Here is a 24,869-nt window from a genome sequence, read left to right on the forward strand (position 1 = left end):
ATCCAAACAGTGTGGGGAAGCAATAAAAAACACAAACAGGATGTTAGGGTATATTGTCAAAAGTGTAGAATTGTACAATGCACTAGTTAGAGCTCATCTGGATACTGTGTGCAGTTCTGGGCTCCACACAGATATCGCTGCTCTAGAGGCAGTTCAGAGGAGCAACCAGACTTATTCCAGGTCTGAAGGGAATGTCCTACTGAGAGACTGAGGAACTGAATCTCTTCACCCTGGAACAGAGGAGACTACGTGGGGACTTGATCCAAGTCTTCAAAATCATGAAAGGCATCGACCACATCAAACCAGAGGAGCTTTTCCAGATCAGCAGGGACACACGCACCCGGGGACACAAATGGAAATTGGCCTTCAAGGCATTCAAAATGGAAAACAGGAGACACTTCTTCACACAGAGAGGCGTCACAATCTGGAATAAACTCCCCAGCGATGTGGTTCAAGCTGAAAATGTGGTAAAATATAAAGTCAGACTGGATAGGATCCTTGGATCACTTAGTTACTAATGGACGAGCACGATGGGTCGTATGGCCTCCTCTCGATTGTACACATTCTTATGTTCTTATGATATAACAACTATAGTTAACATGTAATTAACATTATTTTAATTGGGATTACAACAAGAACACAACTACTTTGAATGTGAACGATTGTACCACTTAGAAGCTTGTGTAAAAATATCAGAGTTAATGGTTTTGGTTTGTTTTCAGTTTAGACACTGTCACCCTCAGTGCAAAGGGTCAGTCTGCACAACAACAAAAAGACTAAACACGGTTCTTTTGTTATGGAATGTATTTTTTTGAGAAATATGACAAAATACTTCTCACATCTTCAGAAACAACTCAGAATACTGCTGATTAACATTTGGGTAACAAGAAAATAAAATATACATATGTCACAACAGGTTCCACAGACAATTCTCCACACATGAAATTACAGCACTCTATTGCATGGGCATCCTACACATTGGAGTGACAGCAGCTAATGCTCAGAGACCTTGATTTGCACATCTACAATATGACTGGCTAATGCAACACATTAGGCAAATAAAACAAACTGCTAAGAAAATGTACAACAAAAAATAAACTGCTCATTAAAAACTACCTAGTCGGCCAACTAAAATCCATTAGAAATGTTTTTGGCATAGTTTTCCAACAGTTTGTCAGGGTAAGTTACAGTAACTTCAGAAGTACTCGAATTGTTATATTCAGTTTAAGGTTAAACTATGCATAACTGTAAAAAATAAACATATGTAGAGCATTTAGGTCTTTGGTAATATTCGCCCCATTCAACTAGTTGAAAGTGATTTAGTTGAAGAAATTTTAATTTCAGCCAGGACAGGTAGGTGTGCCTTATGGATCTTGAAATATTAGCAGTGCTGTTGAATTGTTCAAATCAAAATCCTTGATAACACACAAAACGTGCAATGATAAGCCAATCATTTTTAAGTCCAATAACATAACTTCAAGGCAGACTTGAAATCCTCCATTTCACTTTTACAACTCGCAATATTTCATAGGCTTACGTCTTTCTAACGTTGCCGGTTTGTAAAGACCGATGTGCAGATGATCAAGATATCTTCAAAGTGTTTTATGAGCACATTGGTACATACAGAAAAATAACCAACCTTCTGTGTACGTGTGTTTCGAAAGTGAAAATGGGTGTGGAATTAATGACGAGTTCAAACATCATCCTTTGCTCCATAGGTTGCGATCTCACATTCATAAATGTCAAGCAGAGAGAAATAAAATACAACTAATAAATACAAACGAAAGACAATATAAAACGGTAGAATTGAATAGAGTCACTTTTCCTTCCATGCTGAAAAGCATTTCATGGTTTCGTTGATAGCCAAGTCTACAAAAAATACAAACGTGGTGGAAATGGATGTTTTCCTTAGGATCAGCAATATTCACTGAGATTGGACATGTCTTTAGTTAGCACACCAACAGACGACCAGTAAAACCAGGCTGCATTGATCCCATTGATCCCATTGATCCTTCCCATGCGTTACCTGCGAACACAACACATTCAGGTGATCCTGGGGTCTTGCACTTGACAGGCAGACACAAACCCTCAACGTGCTGCTAAACTGCTAACCCCAAAATACAAATCATCACAGCGGCTGCGGATCTAAGCACTGATCGCCTGCGAGTCATTTTCCTTTCAAAACCTTTGAAAGAAATTGATACTGTACAGGCAAAACGCCAAAGCCAAACTTGTGCATTTTAAACACATGGTTTAGAACATGGACTGGTTTTGCACAGAAGTCCTAATTCATTCCTAGTTGGTGCTTTATTGCATGGTTGTAGGTGGAGTAGATGCATGGGTGTGTTTAGCATTTTAGTTTTAAGTTATTCTGAGGTGCAAAGGCGAGCTGTGATAGTTTTACAAAGCCACAATAAAATACTTACAAGCACTTTAAAGTTATATACTCGTCCTTAAAACAGGCTAATGTGGATAGTAATTGGCGGATTTAAAGACTCACGCTAAGTGCGGCGACTTCCTGATGAGTGTGTGTCCGGGCAGCGGCGCCACCAGCAGCTGCTGCTTCTGCCGGCTGGACTTCACGGCCAGGATGGCCTGTCTGTTCTTGTACCGCACCATCTGCAGCGTGATCTGCGCGTTCCAGCCCGCGTCCTGCGGGCACCTGAAATCCACCTCCTTGCCCTCCGTCATCACCACCGTGAAGTACATGTATTTGCCCTTCCTCTCCACGCAATCCACGGTCTTCATGCTGGAGAAGGGCAGCGCTTTGACTCTGCCGGGCTCGCCGGGCGGGGGCACCGGGTGGTGGTGGTGCTGCTGCTGCTGCTGCTGCTGCTGGTGCTGATGCGGGTGGTCGTGCTGTTTCGGGGGCTGAAGCAGGAGCCCCTCGTCTGTGAGGACGCAGTGTTTCTTCTTCCACAGCTGCAGTAAACCATCACTTCTCTTCTCCAGCAGCCCCTCTTTCAGCACCTTGCCGCTGCTCTCCAACATCACGAAAGTGGCGGGTGTTGCCTTATTTCCCGGACCTCAAGTCGATGCAAAGCCGTCCTGGCGAGCGGGGGATGTGATCATCAGCGGCTTGCTCTGTATAGCGACCTCCCTGCCGCGCTCCGCTCCTCCCGTCTGCGGCGGTTGCAGGAATATGACTGATCCTCTCATCCAGCGTGACGGGGATTTTCCTGGAGCCGCTCCTGTGGTCCGCCCCCCCCCGCGGAGACGCGCTCGCAAGCGCCCCCCACACACGGGAGAGGGCCGGGCGTCCGGAGAGGGACAGCGCCGGGGTGAGAGCGGAGCCTCCAGGCTTTACAGCCGCTACTCGCACCGAGCGCCGGACACGTTTGCTTGCTGCACTTGAGCGCACGGAGGCAGACAGCGTGTGGGCAGCGCTGGGCTGGGACTCCCGGCGGACGAGTCATCCCGCCGCAGGGTTTACAGGTCATGAAGGGACGTGAAACGGGAGAGGAGTGCAAGCCTCAGTCGGTTGCAAATTGAACTACATAACCTGCAAGAAACAAGCTCGCTTATTGGTCTACGTCTTCACTGGACCGGAGAGTTTAGTGAGTGAGTGTCCGCACAATGAGCTCTGGTTTGCAGGCAGAGCCGTAGGATGGCTGCTTCAGTAGAGCTCCTGGCAAGTTATTAAGGTTATTGCCTCTTTTCAAACGGTCATAGTTTGGGGGTAACCTGATGTTTACATCCACATGCTTATGTTAAAATATATAAAAGGATTAGTTACTTATAAATTGCATTAGTTTAGAACTATATGGTGTGATGCAGAATATTCCCCCATTGAAACAGAGTGCAAATTGAAGATATACATGACCTGCAAAATATATTTGAGACCAGTGAAAGGGTTACAATCCTATATTCATTTTAGATGAGATCCTTCTGTGTGTATATATACACAAGTCTGAGCAACCAAAGTTAAAGAAGTGAGGAGGAAAAAAAGATATCTACTCCTGAAAAATAAAACCTGCCTTCTAGTGGCCAAGTTAGAAATTGCATGGTATAATGGAACAATGCTTTGGGGGGTCCAACATGAAATTGATCCAGTAAAAATTGTGGGAAAAGTGAAAAAAGTATTTATTCTCTGCAGAATTAATCTTCTACAGGAAAACAAAATCCTCAGACTTAAGTCACTTTACAGCACATCCCATGATCACGATATTGGAACAAGACTTCATGAAATTCATGGAAAACGTCAGAAAGTTGACACTGGCAACAGGGACTGAACTGGGAGGGAACTTTCACATGTTGGACCTGGCATGTGCCTACAGGGAGGAAATCAAGGCTTTAGAAAAATACTAAAAATGTTAAAGATACTCGGAAGCATTAGACCAACATACCAGCTGATGCACATTTAACAAATTTATTCATGAATATACATACACGTACAATTATCGAGTACATTAGTATTTTGTAGCATAGCATTTTGCTTTGACAACAGCTGCTATAAATGATCCAGACAGAATCCACTTTTGATACAGTCAGATAGGTATTGATCTCCTACTGAACGTGTAATGTTTCCAGGGCTTCACCATGCACAGCCACCGAGGTCAGGATGGGGATAGCAATGCACACGCAATTTTGATGTCGAGTCCCCGGGAGACTGTCATTTTTCCCTGCAAATCAGATTTCAGTCTCATGTGCTACAGCACTGGCCTCCCTGGACAGGGGAACCAGGAACACAGATTCTAGGAGAAGCCTTCCACATACTGTGGGCTTCCATCTGTTCAGCTTTTAAAAACCCTAATCCCTGGTGAACAGCTAAACAAACGGAGGCCAGACTATGTAACATTTATTTTAAATTACTTTTAAGTGCAGCACTGCTATAATTAAGCATGTCTGCATGTTAACCATCAGAGGACAGTTCCACAAATAAACTAAAATGCCCACGTTTGATAGAACACAAAAAGTGCAACATTAACCAGTTGAAGCCCAGCCAGAAACTAAATTAGTTTTGGTAAAATATTCTAACCCATTCCTTCCACAAAACACAAATATGTAGTTTAGCATTTCCATTAGATCGATCACAAGATGCAACTAGTATAATAACCAGGTTTTAAGCAAGGATGATTTACTTAAATGGATAGCTACAGAGAAATGTTTAACAGTTAGTACAAAGCCCTAGGGTGCAATACATTGAATAAAAGTCAATTACTTCCACTAGTAAGTGCTCTTTGATTAGATTTAAAAGGGATGATCTAACACCCATTCATTCTCAGATTACTCAGAAAACAGAATAAGCGTATTACGAATGCGACAAAAATGACAAACCACTACTGAAATGTAACCATATGGTACAGGACAGCATGTATTAGGGACATCTAAAGTAACATGAGGTTCACCAAATGCCATTATAAACAATTGATCAAACACCACTAGCACTACATCTGTACTCAAAAGTTGGACATGTACAACAACACAGCCAGTGAATGTTTAGGGCTCACACGGCCCCTTGTCCTCAGACAGTGAGGGACACAGGAGTGAAGTAACAATGTCTATGTACAGCAATAAAGCTTTCCACATTCCCATCTCCAGTTCAGGAGGTCTTATGATAACCATTACTCAAGACTGCAGTGCCCATGTATAAACCAAGCGTTGTCATTTACAGCAAGAATCCCTTTACACAAAATGACCAATCAGCACTACTTCAATATGATATGGTTCCCTAAAGATTCAAAGATCCCTTTCCAATTTTAATTTACTGGAATGTATTGATTGAAATAAAAAGACATAAGAGAAACAAACATCTGAAAATACTAATTGTTTTTATTCACACCCAAGTGATACAATAACCTTTGTGGTGTCTATGCAGTTCTTTAAGGGGGAGAGATCATTTCACATAAAAAACAGCATTAACAAGCATATAGTATATGCACAGTACACAACTCATGTTTGATTGAGTTTCTTCCATGGCTGGGCATGGTTTCTTCCCCTTTTGACAGCCAGCCACGGATGTTTTTAACGAGTTGAGTCTAAATTACAAGTCACTGCAGCACTGCATTTCTAGAACAATGTAATGAAGGCACAGCTAGTGCAAGCACGGACTTCTCAAACCCACCGAGACTACTGGGCCGAAAGATTACTTTGGTTGGTTCTTTGTCGGGAAAGGAATAGGTTGGAATAAACAATGGTCTCTAAAATAATTCAGTCTTTCCACAGCTGTTGTCTAAGAGCAATACAACAAAAGACTTCACAAGAACCCAAACTATTTAGCAGTGAAGAAACATGTTCATGCTTTTTTTTTTTTTTCTTTTCTCCTTTTTCTTAAGAGGGATTTACTGCATTCTAACTATTTGTACAGAGAAAAGTTCTAGTAAAATACTATGCAGAATGAGCCGAGGCTTGGAACTGGCCCTTCATGATTTTGTAACAAAAAAAATTAATTTTATTTCTACCAAGAAAATACAAAACATTATAAGGCTGTAAGTAACTATGTTTTGTTTAATAAGCTGTTACAGTGCAGTTAATCCTCAAGGCCACCAATGCAGGTTTCATTGCTGCTTGCACTCAGCTGGGGGATTTGTGTCCTTCTGTTGAAGAGAAAATTGAAACATTACTTTAAGAACGCTGTCACAATGATGCACATTACAAAATACATCCTGCCTGTCCAACAATCCTCCCAAATATAATCAGTTTCTGCCCTTCCGTTATGCCCACTTTCTGACCGTTAACTAAAATGAGCCATGGCTTAAAATCCAGCCACACCTCTCTAGTACCACTACCTTCTCCTAGGGGTTTTTAACCCACGTTAAATGCATAATACAATTTAGTAAATGAGCCAGCAGAGGCTCATGCTTGCTAGGTATAGGATCAACAGGGGGCCAATCACACCCCACCACTTCACATGTGTTAGTCTAGGCTGGTAATCTACGGAAGTTTCCATTGCTCTGCCCCGTCCCACCCCAACCCCACAGATGCAGGATTTTCCCACTTCACCCAAGCCATATGGAGTACAGCTCCTGGGTGGTCTATGTGGAACAGCCTTTTCTCCCATTTAATAGTAGTGGAAGGTGCTGGCGAACAATCAGCTAACCAAGGTAAAAGCAACTACTGTCCAGTCTTTTCAAGGTGTACCTCCACCCATCCATCTTCATTCCCACTTAATTATCATTTTTTCAGGTGGGGCTAGTTCTCAGATTGTGCGAGATTATTGCCAAGGTGCCAATAGGCTAAATTAGCAAGGGAACGGTGTACATGTGCAGTTTATTCCTTAAACTGATTCACGGATTCTCCTTCACTTCCCTCGATACTCTAACACTGGCACAGGTCTGCAGTACCCGGTCAGGTATGGAATGTGAAACTGTACCGTCCGAGGTGTACCCGAGCCACAGAGGAAATGCATGCAGCTACACCTGGGCCAGTTCAACCATGCTCCGCAAAAAAGTACTGGAAACTGGGCATAAGAATCAGGGGGCCTCAACCAAAACAATCTTCAAATTGTTAAGCAGAAATATGGAAATAAAAAAATCCCACTCAATATTTAAAAAACACACACACACACAAAAAGGAGGCAGGGGTATACTCAATTATGATATGGGGTGGCATTTGCACAGGTCACACAAGACTGAGTATCCTGGAAGGGATTTCAAATAGATCTCATATTAAGGGTTGGGGGGGAATTGTTTGTTATAAACTGATAATTAAAGACTGATAAACAAATTGCTCTTTCCTTCCAGGATATCCAAGAAAGATGCAAAGCACGTCCCCCTTGCTTAACTGCATGACTAATATCACGGTCGTCTAGTGGAGTCTGATTACACCCACTGCTTTAACGTCCAGGAAATTAAGTCTGTACATTTCTTAATGTGCTGCACTAAGTTTTCCTCTTCAGTCAAATCTTGATTTGTACATTAAAACCTAAGCATTCTGCCTAATGCCCATTCTAATGATTTAAACTGCTTCAACATACAGAAGAAATACAAAATGTTTTTTTTTTTTTGCAAAGCGTACTGCAGAAAAGAAACAATCCACTACATTAGTGAGGAATACAGTGAGGGGAGAAATGGAAGGGGAAGAAAAACATCCAAGCACAAAGTGCATTAAACCGACAACTTGCAAGCCTTACCTACCAGGATAGGGTTATTTCTACAGACATCATTTAAACCTAGTAAGGAAAAATTTTGAAAGTAGCTGACAAAGTGCAGTGATTGGAGATGATGCATTAATAAAAAATAAACATGAAAGCATATAGCAGGTAAGAGTCAAAAGAAACTCAGACAGGCATACAGCAATAGGACAGTAGGAATTAAAATGCCTATACCATTTTTCTGCAAATTGCACCAAAATAAATGCATTTGTGAGTTCAGTTCACTGTAATCTAACCCAAACACTTTAATTCCAGACTTTCCAGTGCCAAGACTTTTTAAAAGGGATCCATAGTGTTCACAACACTGATTTACATGCACCCATTCCCTTACATTTAGCAAATACAATGTACAGTTAAGCATGCTTCGGTGGCAACACAGAAACCTGTTAGGCGTTAAAGCAGAGCCTGCTGGCACCTAAAGACTCACTTACAGTGCAGGACTATGAAAACTAACTAAGATAGTACTTTGTAAGACTGGTTTGAGGTTTAATTACTGCAAATTGTGTTTCACTTCAAAGGCAATCCACAAATTTAAACTTTACAAAATATATACATCAAGTACTCCACTAAGGTTAAACTAGAGGCAGGTTACTTGACAAACATTTGGAAACCAAACAATGACAGTTTTCAGTACTTGCTAAAATACAGACTGCCACTTATACATTATTTAAAGTATATACCAGCCTTCACTGGGAACGTCCGTTAGTTATCTACAGATAGACCAAAGTACACTTCTGGCAAAACAAAATACATTTGTATGAAGTTTTAATTTTCTGGTTAGGAGGATGTTAGGGTGGAATTTTCAAGTGTTTGAAACGTTTTGATCAGAGACCAAAACCAAAGCTAAGATTGTGAACTATTTGCATGTGCGTTCAATACGAGCCAGAATGGAAACCTCTCTGCATGGGTTAATATTGCTTGATGTAGAAATTCCCATTTAACTAAAGTTGAGCAAGTAATTCAGTGGTAAGGGTGAAATGGATATAAAACAGGTAGGAAGAAAAGGCAGTTTTGCACTACTTATTCCCAACCGATTCTTAGTCGACTCCCAATCCCCCCCCTTCCTCAACAAGCACAGCCAGGATCACTACATCCAGATCTGCCCATCACTCCAGATGCAGAAAATGGTTAATGAAATACATATAAACAGTATATATTCTGTATGTTGAACGTTTGTATCTGAACACATCTGAACATGCATTATTCCAGGGCTTTAGTTTCCTAAATATTAAATGGCATTAAAAACTGGTTGCCCACCTTCGGGTCATAATCCGGATCGTTCTCCTCATCCGCTTCCTCTTCCCCTTCCTGAGTTGAAACAGAAAAAGGACTGAGCACATTGCTGAACAGTTCTTTGATTTAGCTAGGCATTGGAAAATGACAAAAACCATACTAGGTGTCACTAGGGTATCACATGCAAGTCAAGTGAAACCATGAGAAAGTGATCACAATACTAACACAGGCAACACCGACATATACAACCCAACTAGTTCTGGTGAGCGGTCATGAGCCAAACCCCAATTCCCCATCGGTGCTGCGTTTTAAATGACTGTTCCCATTTCAAACCTTAAAAATACCAAAATGGACTACAGAAGTGGAGGAAAACTAAAACACTAACATGCCTTTACATTAACCAAACATCAGGGTTGCTTCTGTAAATCAGTCATAAGTTGGGCATTGCCTGTACCCCATATTTATCAAATTAAATCTAAGGGCTGTACCTCATCATCAGCTTCCTCTCCCTCTTCATCATACTGAAAAGAAAAAAGGCAAAGTCACAACAGTTCCAAGTGGGAATCGGTATTACACAGTTTAAATAACGTTTAAGGAACCTACGTCGTCGTCGTCATCCTCTATCGCTTCGCCTGTGAAGTACAGCACCGCCCTGGGCACGATGCGCTCCCGGAGGAAGTGCCCGATCTCGAAGTCTGCAGACAGCACGGCCTCCGAGTCCTCATCCTGCACAAGGGTTTACCATTAATACCTGCCCACATGTGAAAGGACAGGCCAACCTTTTCTCCCCCTATATCACTGCACATGCACAGCAGACTGACCACCAGGATGTGGAATTCATCTCAGCCACAGTATGTACAGTACAGGGGTTAGGGGAATATACCAAGTTATTTTAAACGACTGAAGACTTCTCTCCACTCTAATAGAGGAATCACGTGAAAATCTGAAGAGCCATTTTTTAACAGCAAAAGGTTATGAATTTTAACTTACCAGCTCTCCATTTTCTGGAACTAAAAAAAAAAAAAAAAAAAAAAATTAGTTTACCATTTAAAAAGAAAACACTAAACCGCCTGCTAGAATTAAAACTGTGGGCTAGGAAACAGTTTGGCACAAGTGTGTACATTAAGCCTATCAGTGTTCCTGGTCATTCCACTCATGGCACTTTATTGGGTAACAACTGATGGTTCCCCTAAAAAAAAAAAACAGTTGTAACATTTAAAATGAGAACCTCTGTCTGTTGGAACTTAAATATCACCTGTGTACAATTTGAAGCCATGCACATAACCAGTCAAATGGAAAACAAGATTGCCAAAGAAAGGCAGACTGAACTAGAAGCAGAATACCCTACAATTACATATCAAGTGCTTGAGAAACCATCAAATTAACCTCTCTTATTCAGTTCCATTATAAACGTGGTTACCTTCAGGAGGAGTGAAGAAATTGAAGAATGAATCGTTGGGCACAGTTTTAGTCACTGTCCTGACTGTGCCCCTTCCCTTGTGCTTCTGCTTCTTCTTAATGGTTTTTAACGTGACATTCTTTCCCTTTTTCCAGTCAATCTGACAGCTAAGGATGGAGGGAGAAAGGAAAATATGCCACGTCACATGACAGCTGACTCCTGTAAACTCAGGCAGCGGTGAACACCAAGACAGATTACAGTCACTCTAGAAGTTGTTAACATGCTTTAGAAGGGTGTGGAGCAGAACCATAAGAGATTTCCGCCACGATGCCGAAACAGTAGGCCGAGAGTCCCGTTCCTACCCTGTGCAGCCCATGATTTCTGGCCCGTCAAAGGAGAAGGGGTCTGCTTCATCCGGCTCTGACCTCATCTTGTAGGTTTTTGTCAATACTTCATTTGTGAAGAAGTCGTTGGATTCAAAATAAAACTCTAATGTAAAACTCTGGAAGGAAGAGAGGCAGATTAAGTTTACAGACTGAAAGAACTCCTCTGTACTGTATCACTTAAACTTAATAAATGCACACTGGTGCAGTATATAGAGGTGCATGTTAAATGGGGAGAGGGTGTAAAAACAAACACTTACCATAGGCTGTCCCGGATCTGAAAATTTAACTTTGATGTCTTGTAAGTGCTTAAGAATTGGTTCATCATGCTCCTGGGGGGGGGGGGAAAAAAAAAAAAAAAAAAAAAAAAATGAATACCACACTTTAAAGCACAGATTAAAAAATAGTTTAAATGAGCCTTGCTATTCTTAAACACACCAGCAGATGGCAGCACCCACATGGCTCACAAAAGCAAAGGTTTAGATTTAGAATACAAATACTGCTCTCCAGAAGATTAAATCTATAATGGGCAGGTTTCAAAGACCGTAATTGCACTAATCAGGGACTACCCAAAGATGATTTAGGGAGGGTAATGCTGGACTAGTCAATCGAGGTCTGTGAAACCAGCCAAAAGAGTTCAGGTAACTGTAGATCTTCAGAATTTGTATTCCTCTCAAACCCCAGATACTTTAGACAACTACTTAACATTCAACAAGTTGGATGTCCCATATTAAATGGGAAACTGCACGTCAGATCTCCCTTTACCTGCAACATGTCACTGAGCAAGTCAACATTCTTAAAGACCGTCAGCCAGAACTCTGGGATTCCTTTGGGATCTTCTTTTTCTTCATCTTTTTTCTCCTCTTCTACTTTTGCCTTTTCTTTCATTTCCTCCTGAAATTCAAATTGGAAGTTGAACAGTCAGGAAGTCCATAATGGAGAGGGGGAGGGGACTAATGCTGTAAAAAGAGACCGAGCCGTGAAATGTGAAGAGCATATTTAAAAACTGACAAACCGAATCAAATAAGCTCTTTCCATCGACCCGGCTTCACTACAGCCGAGATGAGTGTTGGTTATAGAAAATTAAATGTTCCAAGATCCCTGTCCTAGTTTTGGATAACACTGTGTATGGCCAATTCAGCCACCAGTTAGTTATGTTAAACTGCCCTTAAGGGGAAAACAAGAGGCATTTAATGAAAAAAAGAATATGAATCGCTAGGTAATTCAGTCAAGTGCCCACAGTAAATACAGAATGTAGGCTGCCTCTAATGTTTTATTAAGCATGTGTTGATTGAAATGGTTTGGGGGGAAAAGGAATTAACAAGCTGACTCCAAATGATTCAAGTATCTCGGCACAATTTCAAATTAAAATGTGCACGGCCTGAATAATTGCTGCTAACAAATATAATTAAAAACAGAAAGGCTTGGTAGTTCTGCATGTCTGATTTATGGAATCCTGGATTAAAGATGTTGTAATGTCCTGAGAAGTGTACTCGTGTAGAATAAGCAGGGTTGTGCAAACAGGATGTGAAAGCAAATCAGACTGTTACCTGACTACTTACTGTCAGTTCTTCCTCCTCATCTGCCTTCCATTCACACTCTTCGTCGGTTGGCTCGTAGGCCGCTTTGATGATTTCACTTCGCTATGGGGTGAGGTTTATAAAATAGAAGTAAGACTATGAAAATGCCGCAGTACCCAAGGCAGACTACAGAACACTGAAAGCCGATCAGCATAGCGATTTAATGCATTAACGCAGAGCTTGGGTCCGTGTCTAAGAGACTGTAATCGGACTCCCGGCGCTTTTATTCTCTGCCAAATCGAATACTTTTACAAGTTGTTAAAAGAAGTGAACTGAATAATTAATCCAAGTGGCTGGTAGATGTGCTGTGTGGTACCAAATTGCAGAAATGGCTTCAGCCAGATACGTCAAATTGATAGTTTCACAGAGGCCGGCTATGAAATAGGTCAATTATATTTAAGTATTTTCTATCTATAAGGTGGAAACAAATCCAAAAAGGAAAGCTTATGAAGTGATGTAGTTTGTGGCATTTTACAATCTTATAAATGGAAACCGCAAATTCATACCTTATCAAAGAGAGGCTGATAAAGAGCAGCATACTTTCTTTCCAACTCGTGTACTTCTTCATAAAACTTGGCTTCAATCTGGGCGCACTTGACTTGGAGGTTCTTGAGGGCATTGACACGTCTCTTGACTACCTTAGGTAAACTGGAAGACGAACATCACCATGGCTTAATTATCTTTGGAGGAGGACAACTTCAAGTCATTGAAATTAAACAACCCCTAACCAGTAAGGGTCAACATGAATTATATTAAAATTCCTCATTAAAAAACGATAGCCCTCACTACCAAGTTTTGTACAACGACAGCAGTCCATCCATTCAGTGCTAAAAAATAAGGGATTGTTAAAAAGGTGCCGTTCCCTTGAGTGACAATATGCAGTGTAGAGCATTAGACTCTAAATGTGTTCTCTTATGTAGTGCTGGAAGTGAGCGATTCCCAGTCACTTCCCAGAAGACAAATGTACTCACTTTCTTGACCGGAACGTAGATGGTTTAGAGAATATTCTTGTAAGGGCTTCCTCCATAAAAATCTACCACTACATAGGAACTCAAAGTATCCCTTAGAACTGGATGGGAATCTCCGATAAAGGCAGACAAGACAGTTTTTTGCTCCACAGACCCAACTATGTAGAGCTGGGCACAATTTACTACTGTAATCTTCCCATCAGGAGAATGTCAAAATTCATGTTAGGGATTACAAGGTGAACCTCATTTAAAACCCTTCAAAGCCTTTGCTTCATGTTGGGGTTTTTGTCATTTATCCACTGATAAATGTCAGTTATGAACATGCATCTACGGACGTCTGAGCACAGTGGAGAATCCTGGCTACAGATTGTGTCCCTCCATTTAAAGCAAGTGGACAATCTTTCAGCATAGGGTTCAGTCATGATTGTTAAATAATCCAAAAGTGGAAGATTTGCTCCATATTCAACTTAATTGAATTGCATTCATTCGTCTTGAACAGTACCTCAACAAATCTGAGTTTTGAAGGGTTTCCATGAGGCAATGCAAAAATACAAGTACAAGAAGCATCTCCACACCTCAATGGTGTAAACTAATGAATGAGCCTGTATTTTATCAGGCAATTGCCCTTGCTAAGCAGTCACCTCTGTACTGGCCATTATTGAAGGAACCAAATTGGTCTTCCAATTTGTTAGGCTGTTTGAGTGAAGTAAGAGCTCCAGTTAATGTCCTGAAGTGTACAACATGCCACACTGAAGCTGCATATTTCAGTGCTGCATGTATAACTAATGCTACAACCATGACCAATTATACAGTTAAGATTAGAAAGTTTGACACTCCCTGCTTTAATGGATGGGAGAACAGCAATATTTAACCAGCTTATGGTCATTCTTCAACTCATCTACTTCAGCATTTGTAGGTCTAGCAATGGCAAAATATAAGCAACTTATTTTTGTAAATCTAGCTTATAAAAGTTCATGCAATTTTGTACGGATTACAGAATAGGCTGTTTGGAGGAGTCAGATGCTGGAGCGTTTTAACCCAGAACACCATGCGGCCACTACTTCTGGAGGGTCCAGAATGAGCTCACCTCTCCATGTAGCCCGACGGTGATCCCACTAGCCCGTCCAGCCTCTCCTGCAAAGCAGCCAGGATCTGGGGGTTTTGCATCATCTGGACTGTTAGCTGACGAGCTGCAAACAACAGTATAATTTATACTTTTGCAGACAGAGAAATGCCTTCCCACCCCCACATCAGAATACATATTTAAAATCAAATTTATGAAGATAAAAACTTCCTGAATACTGAAATAGAAAGCCATTATAATTTTTACTAACAAAATATATCTCCTTGAGGGCAGGAAGTGTTCTACAAAAGCAACCCTAACTACCCTATCACTATCCTAGTTCTTCACCTAGCTTTGTCACTCCCCCATTGCATTAATCATTTGCTTGGTTGAAGGGTTTCCTAGTGTACTAGTGCTTTTTAGTCTCTGCAATGGTGCAATTAACATCCTACAGGTCTGCTGCTGGACGGCCAGTGCGCATTCATGCATAGTAACCCAAGAATGACAAGCTGAAGTCCCATTATGAGCAGCCAAGTTAAAAATATATGTTTCCAGTTACAAATCCACTGAAGTAAGTTTCAGCAGAATACAATGTCTAGTATTGGACTGGTTACATCCATATGTAAATGCTTTGTCTGAACAGCTTAAATTAAGTTTCCCTCCTTCTGACATCTGCCTCCAGGGACCCTAGAGCATATTAAGCGACTTATGAAGTCTTGTACTTTAATGGTGGGTTTCACAGACCTTGTTTAACACTAGTCTTGTACAGCTGTACCTAAATTAACACTGCAGAGTCCATGACAAGTGCAAATTTGGGTCTATGAACCAGTCCTACATTTTCCAACAGCCTACAGGGGTTTAGAAGGACGGGATCCAATTTTCTCAAATACCTAAAACTTCAAGCCATCCACATCATATGTTCAACTAAAATTAAGAAGTTCTTGACTTGGTCTGATACTGATCAAAGTAATATGGAAAACCTGCAAATTATGGAGGAGATCAATTTGCACCATTTCACACAGCATTTAAAAACATATAGAAAATAAAACCTTTTCAGAAGGGTTTCTGCTTTCACCATGTTCTCTCCACGTTTCCCTTTTAACACATGGCATCCACCTCCCACGGAACACCCAGGAATAGAATTAAATGGGAATCCCACTCAGCCTGAACACTTGCCTTTCTAACACACATTGACCTGAACAGTCGATTGCCTTAAATCAAATGCATAAAACACCACTCTACACAGGAATGTGTATTAGAGAAATTTCCATTAACAAAACAGATTTATAAGCAACAGACCCCCTCACGAAGCAAGTTGGCAGTGCACCGAAAACTCAACCTGAGGCGGGGAGAGAAACCGCTGCAGGCGGTACAGAAACTGTGGACCACCATTTTGGGGTTCAACAGGGCCAAAACAGACCTCTAGCTTCCTTTACATAAGTATGAAAAGATCTCTAATATTTCCCATTCTGGGAATTCATTCATTTTCAAGTCAAACCTTTGCTGTTGACATCTTCTCCAGTTTCTTCTTCTTCCACCTCCTCCACATCTTCCATGTCTGCCGGATCCAGTTCGGCCTGATCTTTGCTACAAGAGGGGAGGAGGATAAGTCTTAAAACTGGGATCTTTCGTATAAAACAGCCCATACATTGCAGATGGAACAGGAAGAGATCCAAACAAAGACCTGGGAAAGGTACACCAGTTCCGAAACTGCTATAAATACCGAAACCTGCCACATGCAAAAGCATGGATACTGCAAAAAGGATCAGTTTCCATAGCACCAAAAATGCATGTATTGTTCAGAAGTTTAACACTAGTTGACCAATTACAAAATATCTTGTGTGAAGTCTGTAGAGACTGTATACATAGCCGAGAATACGCGACACTAATACATGCAACTAAATACAAGGCCAATGCATATCTATCATTGGAAGGCATGTCAAATCTGACAAACCTGAGAAATTCAGTCGCCAGTCATCCCTCTTCATATAGAGGGATTGTGCAAAGATGTGAAAGCATATGCAGAATTACTTGCTTGAAACTACAGCTATAGTTTAAAGGTCAGAGTAAACCAGAAATTAACCACCTTAAAAATTGGGCCACTAACAATCTTGATCTTCAGAGAGACGTACAAAAAGGTAAATCAATAAGGTGTATTGTAATGGTCAATTCAAATAGAAAAATAAGATTTGTATCAATAACCCATTAACCAAAAAAAAAAAAAAAAATTGAAATGTCACTCAAAAACTGTGCTCAAAATGTACTTTAACCAATGAGGAGTGGATGCTTAACCAGTCACAATATCAGTATAAAAATTACAAACAGGAAGTGCCTACTATGCCAAAGTTGGGCACATATTGCATATCAGTAAGTGCAGGAAGTTCATATTAGGACCACACAGCCACATGCAGTAAAAAAAGCAGACGTGCCAATATATTAACAAAATATTTAGTCTTTAGTTCATTAAGGATTGTATGCATATATTAACAGCCCAAACACATGTAAAAAGATTTTAAAATGTAGGAACTAAAATGTGCATTTTATTGATTGTACAAAAGACTGGTATTTTAAAATACTAAATGTTATTCATCATTTTACCTTTACCAAAAACTGCCCATTTAAATTCAGATTAAAATGAAAAAGTCTTCTGTCAAAGGTGAAGATGACAGTGCATTTTGATACAAATGTAGGACCAACCTAGTCAATTAAAAGTTTGTATTGGCTAGGACAGCATTTTCCACACACATACTCTGATAAGGTGTGTGAAGTGGACTATTCATAGTGAAACAAGACCCTTCATTTCAGGTACTTACTTGTCAACATCTGCCATCTTGTTTTAATCCAGGGAATTACTAGGAAGAAAAAGCATGCATCACAAAAACAGAAGATCAAACATGACCACATTCAATATACTGTAGTGGAACTCAATATAATTGATTTTAGAATGCATGTGTAATTAAAACATTTCAAATTTACAGAGCTAATGGTCTATAAAGCAAAGAGGATTTGTAGATCTTTCCCAACTTGGTTTTGCAGGCATGAAAGACCAATAGAACAGAGCGAGTTCGTCACTAGTGAAGCAGTTAGAGCTATGGCCCACCCCAAAATTATACTGAATATTGTTGTCCAACCCTGGTCAAAAGCACCAGTCTTCTAGTTTTCGTTCAATTTCAAGTTTTTAAGCAAGCCATTTATTTGCAGCATTGCGCAATTGTTCATTTTTTTTTTTTTATATATAAAGGTGATTTAGCTACAAAACCTCAAAGATCACACCTCCTAGATTAGCCTAGCCTACCACTTTTGATATTAAAAAAGGCTTTCATTTAGAAAACTCAACGATTCTACTAGTGGAGGCTGTATGCCGAGCCTTGTTGGTAAAAACTGTTTGCATCAAGCTTCCCGTAACCAGAAATAAACCCAGATTTACATGTTTAGTTCAATAACATAGCATGAAAACATACCCCCTCTCACAGTAAAACATAAAATAAGAACCAGAATTTAGTACGTCTGAACGGGATTTGATGCTCAACTAATCCTGAAGCACATCTACCATATAAAGTTACAAGAACCTAACCCTATGATCTAGGCTGTTACAGTGCTGCCCACCATTAGTCTACCTGCACAGAATAAACAATTACAGACCATTGTTCCAAGTCAAAGCAAGGTCTCTATCGCATGTCAGACCTTAATCCTGCAAGACTGCCAAGGTGTGAAATGGATTACAGCTCACTTACATCCAGCTTTGAGATGTAGGAAACTTAGAACAGCATGCCTTCCAAGAAAATACAGGAAAATCAACTATTAACTTATGTACCAACTACAACAAAGACCAAAACAAGTGTAAACCTAAACTGCAGCCATTTACAGAATATTATCTAATCACTCCCAGTGGTACTCAATTGGAAATTCAACAATCTAGACCAAAAGCAATGAGTAAAATGCTGCACTGAGTAATGCAACATCACAACAGGAATTAAGAAATGTTCACACAAGTAAGCTGTCCTTTTGTCAATGCATTATAAAGGCATTTAATTAACAAAGGCAACTTAAACAAGCTGCCTTAAGTTGACATTAACACCCGGCACAGAAAACGAATATTATCTTGGAGCCTAACCTAATGTGTCAGGTGATGTTTTACTAGTATTTACAAGACTCCAAAATGTACTTTTGATCCACTCAAGATCAGTTATAACAAAGTTCTGTCAAAGACTGTTAGAAAAGCTATACCTGACAGTTGTAGGAAGCTTTTTGTTGCCCATGAGGCAAGAAGTCAAAGGAACAAGTTACACTATCAATGTCAGGTCAAGGCCTATTCACTGTAGTGCAAAATGTATTTTAAACTTCAGCTAAGCAAGACCCTATATTAGAACTCCCACCATATCATACCTACCATAACTATAAATACATAATGCGCATTAAAAATGCTATGGTTAAGAGCATTTAGAAGGTAGGCAATACCATGCTACTGCAGTGTGTGTGTGGGGTGGACAACCAGTGTAAGAGATTGCTTGCATTAGCAAATCTAGAAGCAAGAGCTGACATGAGCCCCACCCCCACCCCACCAAAAAAACATTTTGAAATGTCCATTATTTGTAGCATTATAGACTCCAAGAGCTTGAGCAAAAATTGAACACCCACTAACATTTTAGGATAAAAGGAAGATCTATGCATTGAATACAACATAGGATGGAAAAACGTTGGGTTACTACAGTGAAAACCAATGAATACTGTTGGACCTCAGCTAATCTAAAATTCAGGTTTTACACATTTAGAAAGGGACAGACTTTGCATTGATCTTAACTATAGTAGACCGTAAACATTGTACAGGGAATGGACTCTTGGGGGGAGAATCTATAATTGTCAAATCAGTTGAATCCTGACAATACATTTCTGTTTTTACCATCAGGCAGGAAAATAATTTATAAATGTTTACAAAAACCACTCTATGCCATTCTTGTCAGATAAGCATTTATTAAGTTGCATGTTTACCTGCATGTAACAGTCTGCATAACTGTAAGATAATGTCCTGGTGCTTTCTACCAAAAAAAAGCATCTATATTGAAAGTTTTACCATTTTCCAGTTTGGTTTCCAAAGTGAGCAGAGGCAACATACCAATCAGTGTATTTTACCCACCATGTTTACATTAAATGGTACATTATCCACAACAAAGTTAACATTGAAATACAGGTTTTAACTACAAAAACAAATATGCCAATAACTGATGCTTGCATTGTATTTAAGTGTCCTTTTTTTCCCCTTTATTGGCATGCAGGTTAGCTTCATATGAGCGAGCAAACCAAAAACCTGCAGAAGACTTAGTATGTCTTGCTCTGAATATAGTCACAAGACTAATTCAAGTTGTATAAATGTTAAACTTTCACAAATCAGATGAGCATCGAATAAACACTTGGTAGTATGCCACCTGCTCACCGACCACAAGTCAATTAATAAATCCCAAGCCTTTATCCAGCAGCTCAGATCTTCAAGGGTTAAACTTGAAGGATGCTTGTGCAGAGACCAACATGCCCCAGCAGTCATGCCAGGCTTGTTGTTGATGCGCGAGTCTGAACACAAGCTACCAGGGATCCATAATTGCAGCACTGGAGCTACAGTATTCTCCAGTATGCTTCTCTGACTGACCTAAGTGCAACATAATGAATCCACTCCAAACAGATTGTCCATAATTCAGACCGAAGAAATTTATATTCAACTGAAGACCTGACTGGGCACGATGTTAATTTGGAAGAAGTCTGACAACCCTGGAAGCCATGACCTTCAGTGTAACAGCTCACAAGTTCAGCCTTAATACGACATTAATGGGTAAAGAACAGAATGTGGGATGGATAGCTAAAAGCATTCATTCCCCAAAAACTGCTTGATTAGTTTTCACATCACCATTTCATAAAAAGTGCTTTTAAAGCATGTTGTAGACCCAAATTAAGTAGTCCAGTTTATTTAATATTAAATGCATGTATACATTTTTAAATTCTGTATTTTAAGTCTTCATGTAGGTCCCGAAAAAAAAAAAAAGCTAGGCCGTTTTTGTTAAAGGTAAATGAAATGGATAAAAGTCTTCAGTTATAATTGGGTCACAGCTCAGAAAGAAAAAGGGTCTTAACATGAACAGTAGGTAACACTTTACAATGGGCATCAATTCTTTAGATTAATATCTTAAGGAAATTCATCAGTTCCACAGTTATCCCCACATATAACAAGGTCAGGGTAAACAGTGTTTAAGACTAGGCTTGGGGTTAGGGCTTTTAAATGTGTTCAACATCAGAACTCAGTGGAAGTACATGGGGCATTCATGTTACTCCTGTGGGATTCATACATTCATTCTTTAATAATTGATACACATTATGATCCAAGTGTTACTAAAAATGGTCTCAAATTCCATAACATGACAACTCAAAGTTAAACTGCTTAAAATACTGATTAGGAGAGATGTTGGGGTCAGTCTACTACTATAAATCTTGTACACTACAAAGATTCAAGTGTGACCTGAATGCAAGCAGACCACTGGCCTCTGAAGTTAAAGTGGGTCAGCACTTCAAAATGGGATCAGTGTGTCAGCAAAGCAGACTGTGTTAGTGCAAGGCAGTGGCAAGACATGGGGTCAGCCCAAGATGCAGGTAGCACAAGCCTTTAATACAGAAAATCTCCAACCAAGGAACTGATGCACTGCCGGATTTTCCTCCTCTCGGGGCAAAGACCAACAGTTCAGAGAAGTTCAAAAATGCAGATATTAAGACGTATGTAAAGAATGCACATCAGTATTAATGTCAAGGGAATCATCATCAAGGTATCAAGATGCACTGGCAAGCATCTGCAATTTGTTATGATGTGACAATTGGACAAGTACTTTGTCCAATAAAAATCACTGTTGAATAAGAAATCCTAATAGGTCACATTCAAGGTGCAACGTCTACTAGTATATCTACTACTACAAACATTTCCTAAAGTATAGCTTTGAAATAGCAAACACCAGAATGTCTTCATACACATACCTGAAAAAGGCTGTGGCATGAGTCAAAACATAAGACTTAAGTGTCATGAACCACACCCCCTATACTGGACAGCTCAGATGTCCTTTGGCATAGAATTACGTAACCACCATTTTATTTTGGAAAAGTGATAACAGGTCAGTCTATGCAGCTTCGTGATCTACAACCTGTTCCTCCGAATCCATGAACAAACTCTTGGAAACGCTGCCAAAACCTGTGATGACTCAGACTATGGCAATGACATGATGTCCATTTCCCACAGATCAAATTAAGTAAATAAGACAGCTGACATTGTGCATTGTCAAGTTCTAGATTTTACACATAAAAATACATATACAAACATACAATAGATCAGTCTACACTTAAATTTAGTTACCACTAAAATGTTACGAACATGAAGTTTAACTAGGACAATTGGTGGTCTAATTAAACAGAGCTCAGCTGGAACATAACCCAACATTGAGGACCCCAGGACTAGGCTAGGGAAACACCCAAGTGCACTGCTTTATAATTTAGTTTCCCTCTTCTGAATAGACTCAATTTACAACTAGAATCTGATCAAATAAAGGTTTGCACACTCCAGACCACAATCCTCTTATTTGATTGATTAGGTATACCTAGATACAGCGGTTTTACATGTGCAACATTTTAACTTCTGTCCATACAGACATTTACACTGGAGTGCTCAAGTAAAAACTGAGTTCAAAACCATTCCAAGTCTACCTTCCTAAACCACACATTGACAGTTGCTATTCTGTAAGGCCTTGATGCGTCTGAAATCTCAAACACTGATTAATTACTGCTTTGTGAGGAGGCACTGAATACAGACTGTTCCCATATTCAGGGTCCTAAAAAAAAAAAAAAAAAAACAGTTCAAGGTGACATCACAGCAGATTGTAGATTACAGATACCAAAAATATAAATGAGATCTACACTTAAAGCTGAACATACAAAAGAATGCACACATTATGGATAAGGGTAACCTACATATGAAAGCATGGCAGAACTACAGTGTGTGAGGGGGGGGGATTACAAGGCAGTGCTCAGATGCCACTCCTAGCCCCAAATAAACACGCACACGCAGCATGGCGGCTAATCCCTACTGTCAAACCAGTTCAGAAGAGAAGGCCCGAAACACCGAGTTGATTACAAAGGTTATGTAGCCGATGCCAGATGTGATGCCTCCAGTCAGTACTAGTTGTTGTTCTCCAACACTGCAGGCTAGTACAGAAGTTTTACAGCAGACAATAACTCGACACAGCAGCGTTTTAACATCTTACACCATAGACACTAAGGAAGCGTTTAGTGCAACTAGAACCACTACATTTTCAGGGCCAGCTTAACTCAGCAGTGATCTTCCCCCCCCCACACACACCACCACCCACCGTTTCCAGTTGTGCATGCAAAAGCAATACGACGGTGCTTTCCACCACATTGTAAAGTTACACCTAACTTAGTTACGTAAGCTTTACTGCAATGATTAAATGCACAGCAGAGTAAGCAAGCTTTCCCGCGGCTCCGGCCTACCGTGCCGGGTCCCCGGGTCAGCCACCTCTGCCACCACGTGTTGCCAGCAAGGTGGCCGGGCACAGAAAATCAAACCAACCCTGGCCAAGAAGCGGGCGGAAACATCGAGACAGGAGATTCAAATGATATTTAATTACAGTTCCCAGGCGAAAGTTTCAATCCGACACCAGCCTCTCAACAAAATGACCGGCCTCGGCGGATCCACACAGCCTGGGACGCAGGACACGTCGCATTACCGTTTAAAAAATAAATAAATGTGCTTTCCATCTGTCTGTGGCGGAATTTCCAACATGTTTTTGTTATTGATCGTTAAAAAATAAATTAAATAAACTCGACGCGTACGGTAATTGAACACGTCTGGGGATAGTGTTGATAATCACGGGGAACTGGATCACGACTGGATTCCGTTAACCGACTGCGAAGACGAGCAGCCATGATTCCAGTTCTCCACGACGGGAGCCGAGACTAAACTTACCCCCCTCCCCCTCCTCCTCCTCCTCCTCCTCCTCCTCCTCTCTCCCCTCCCGTTACTCACAGAAATAAGGTCAGGTCTAGACTCATGGCGACTACGCAGAGAAACGGGGGAGAAGGGGCAGCCTGTCACACCCTGAAAAGCGGCCGTCAAACGGCCGCCGTGGGCAGAGGCGCGTCTTTGCTGTCGGCGCGGTGCTCACAACAAGCATCATGGAGTCTCAATGGCTGCTGTCTGGGGCTGCACGGCGCTGGCACATTGCATTTTTTCTCGCTCTTCGACAATTGTTTCTCTCTCGCCATGGCGAGAGAGAAACAATTGTCGAAGAGCGAGAAAAAATGCAATGCGCCAGCGCCGTGCAGCCCCAGACAGCGGCCACCGCTTCCCCGACCCCCCCGGACGACTGCAGCCCGGCTCCGGAGCCCGGGCGGCCGCTTACCTCGCTGCTGCTGGCGGCCGGCGGAGTGCGTCTGCTCGGGGAGGCTCCGCGCGGATGGCGGTAAAAGGGAAAGAGATCCCGCCGCTCGCGCTCATATACATCGCGCGTCATCACGTAAAACCGCGCCGTCGCCCGGGCAACGCGCCGGCTGGGGGAGGGGCTCGCCGCCTCACTGTACCCCCCCCCCTCCAACCACCACCGCCGCCACCTCTCCTTTCATATGCACACACACATACATGCATGCGTACATGCGTACATGACATGCATGGTTTGTCAGTGCAGCCCCACCGCGCCGCACAGGATCCAGGAAGTGTTTCATGTGCATATAGGACAGGATTTGGTTTCGCTGCATTGAAGTGTAATAACCCATTTCTTCATTTAGTTACATATAGATGTTCCCTCACAACCAAAAGTTAAAGATGCATGTGTTATTATTAATGTTAGGCCTTATAACAAAATAAAACTGCCGGCATTATAATATGCATCTAATTAGTTCTAAATTACTTGAATGCACACTGACATGTACAGTATATATGTTACAAATAATTATATATGCAACATTCTTAAATATAAATGAATGGTAGTAGGCTATATATTTCAAACTATTTGTGCAGCATTAAAAAATAATTATATATATATATATATATATATATATATATATATATATATATATATATATATATATATATATACAGCTCTGGAAAAAAA

At 40.8% G+C, this 24,869-nt stretch overlaps 2 protein-coding genes across 4 annotated transcripts; both read right to left on the reverse strand.

Annotated features, from left to right (window-relative positions):
• Positions 1-595: 595 nt before the first annotated feature.
• Positions 596-4,242, reverse strand: phlda1 (pleckstrin homology-like domain, family A, member 1). Its single transcript, XM_066724089.1, has 2 exons — positions 2,501-4,242; positions 596-2,026 (listed from the first exon to the last, which is right to left on the reverse strand). The coding sequence occupies exons 1-2, from the start codon at positions 2,989-2,991 to the stop codon at positions 2,023-2,025; spliced, it is 495 nt and encodes a 164-aa protein (XP_066580186.1). The 5' UTR covers positions 2,992-4,242; the 3' UTR covers positions 596-2,022.
• A 113-nt stretch (positions 4,243-4,355) lies between these two features.
• nap1l1 (nucleosome assembly protein 1-like 1) lies at positions 4,356-24,276 on the reverse strand. Of its 3 annotated transcripts, none has more exons than XM_066724087.1 (15): positions 24,162-24,275; positions 17,532-17,570; positions 16,217-16,305; positions 14,743-14,845; positions 13,194-13,335; positions 12,670-12,750; positions 11,873-12,001; positions 11,368-11,439; positions 11,087-11,226; positions 10,746-10,891; positions 10,316-10,335; positions 9,929-10,051; positions 9,814-9,846; positions 9,350-9,400; positions 4,356-6,536 (listed from the first exon to the last, which is right to left on the reverse strand). In XM_066724087.1, the coding sequence occupies exons 2-15, from the start codon at positions 17,546-17,548 to the stop codon at positions 6,498-6,500; spliced, it is 1,185 nt and encodes a 394-aa protein (XP_066580184.1). In that variant the 5' UTR covers positions 17,549-17,570; positions 24,162-24,275; the 3' UTR covers positions 4,356-6,497. The 3 variants fall into 3 exon arrangements, with proteins under 3 accessions (XP_066580184.1, XP_066580183.1, XP_066580185.1); XM_066724086.1 differs by having other exon boundaries at positions 12,658-12,750; XM_066724088.1 differs by lacking the exon at positions 4,356-6,536 and adding an exon at positions 8,090-8,110 and having other exon boundaries at positions 12,658-12,750; positions 24,162-24,276.
• Positions 24,277-24,869: the final 593 nt, after the last annotated feature.

Source organism: Amia ocellicauda, chromosome 15, assembly GCF_036373705.1.
Source record: "Amia ocellicauda isolate fAmiCal2 chromosome 15, fAmiCal2.hap1, whole genome shotgun sequence".
Lineage (NCBI taxonomy): Eukaryota > Metazoa > Chordata > Actinopteri > Amiiformes > Amiidae > Amia > Amia ocellicauda.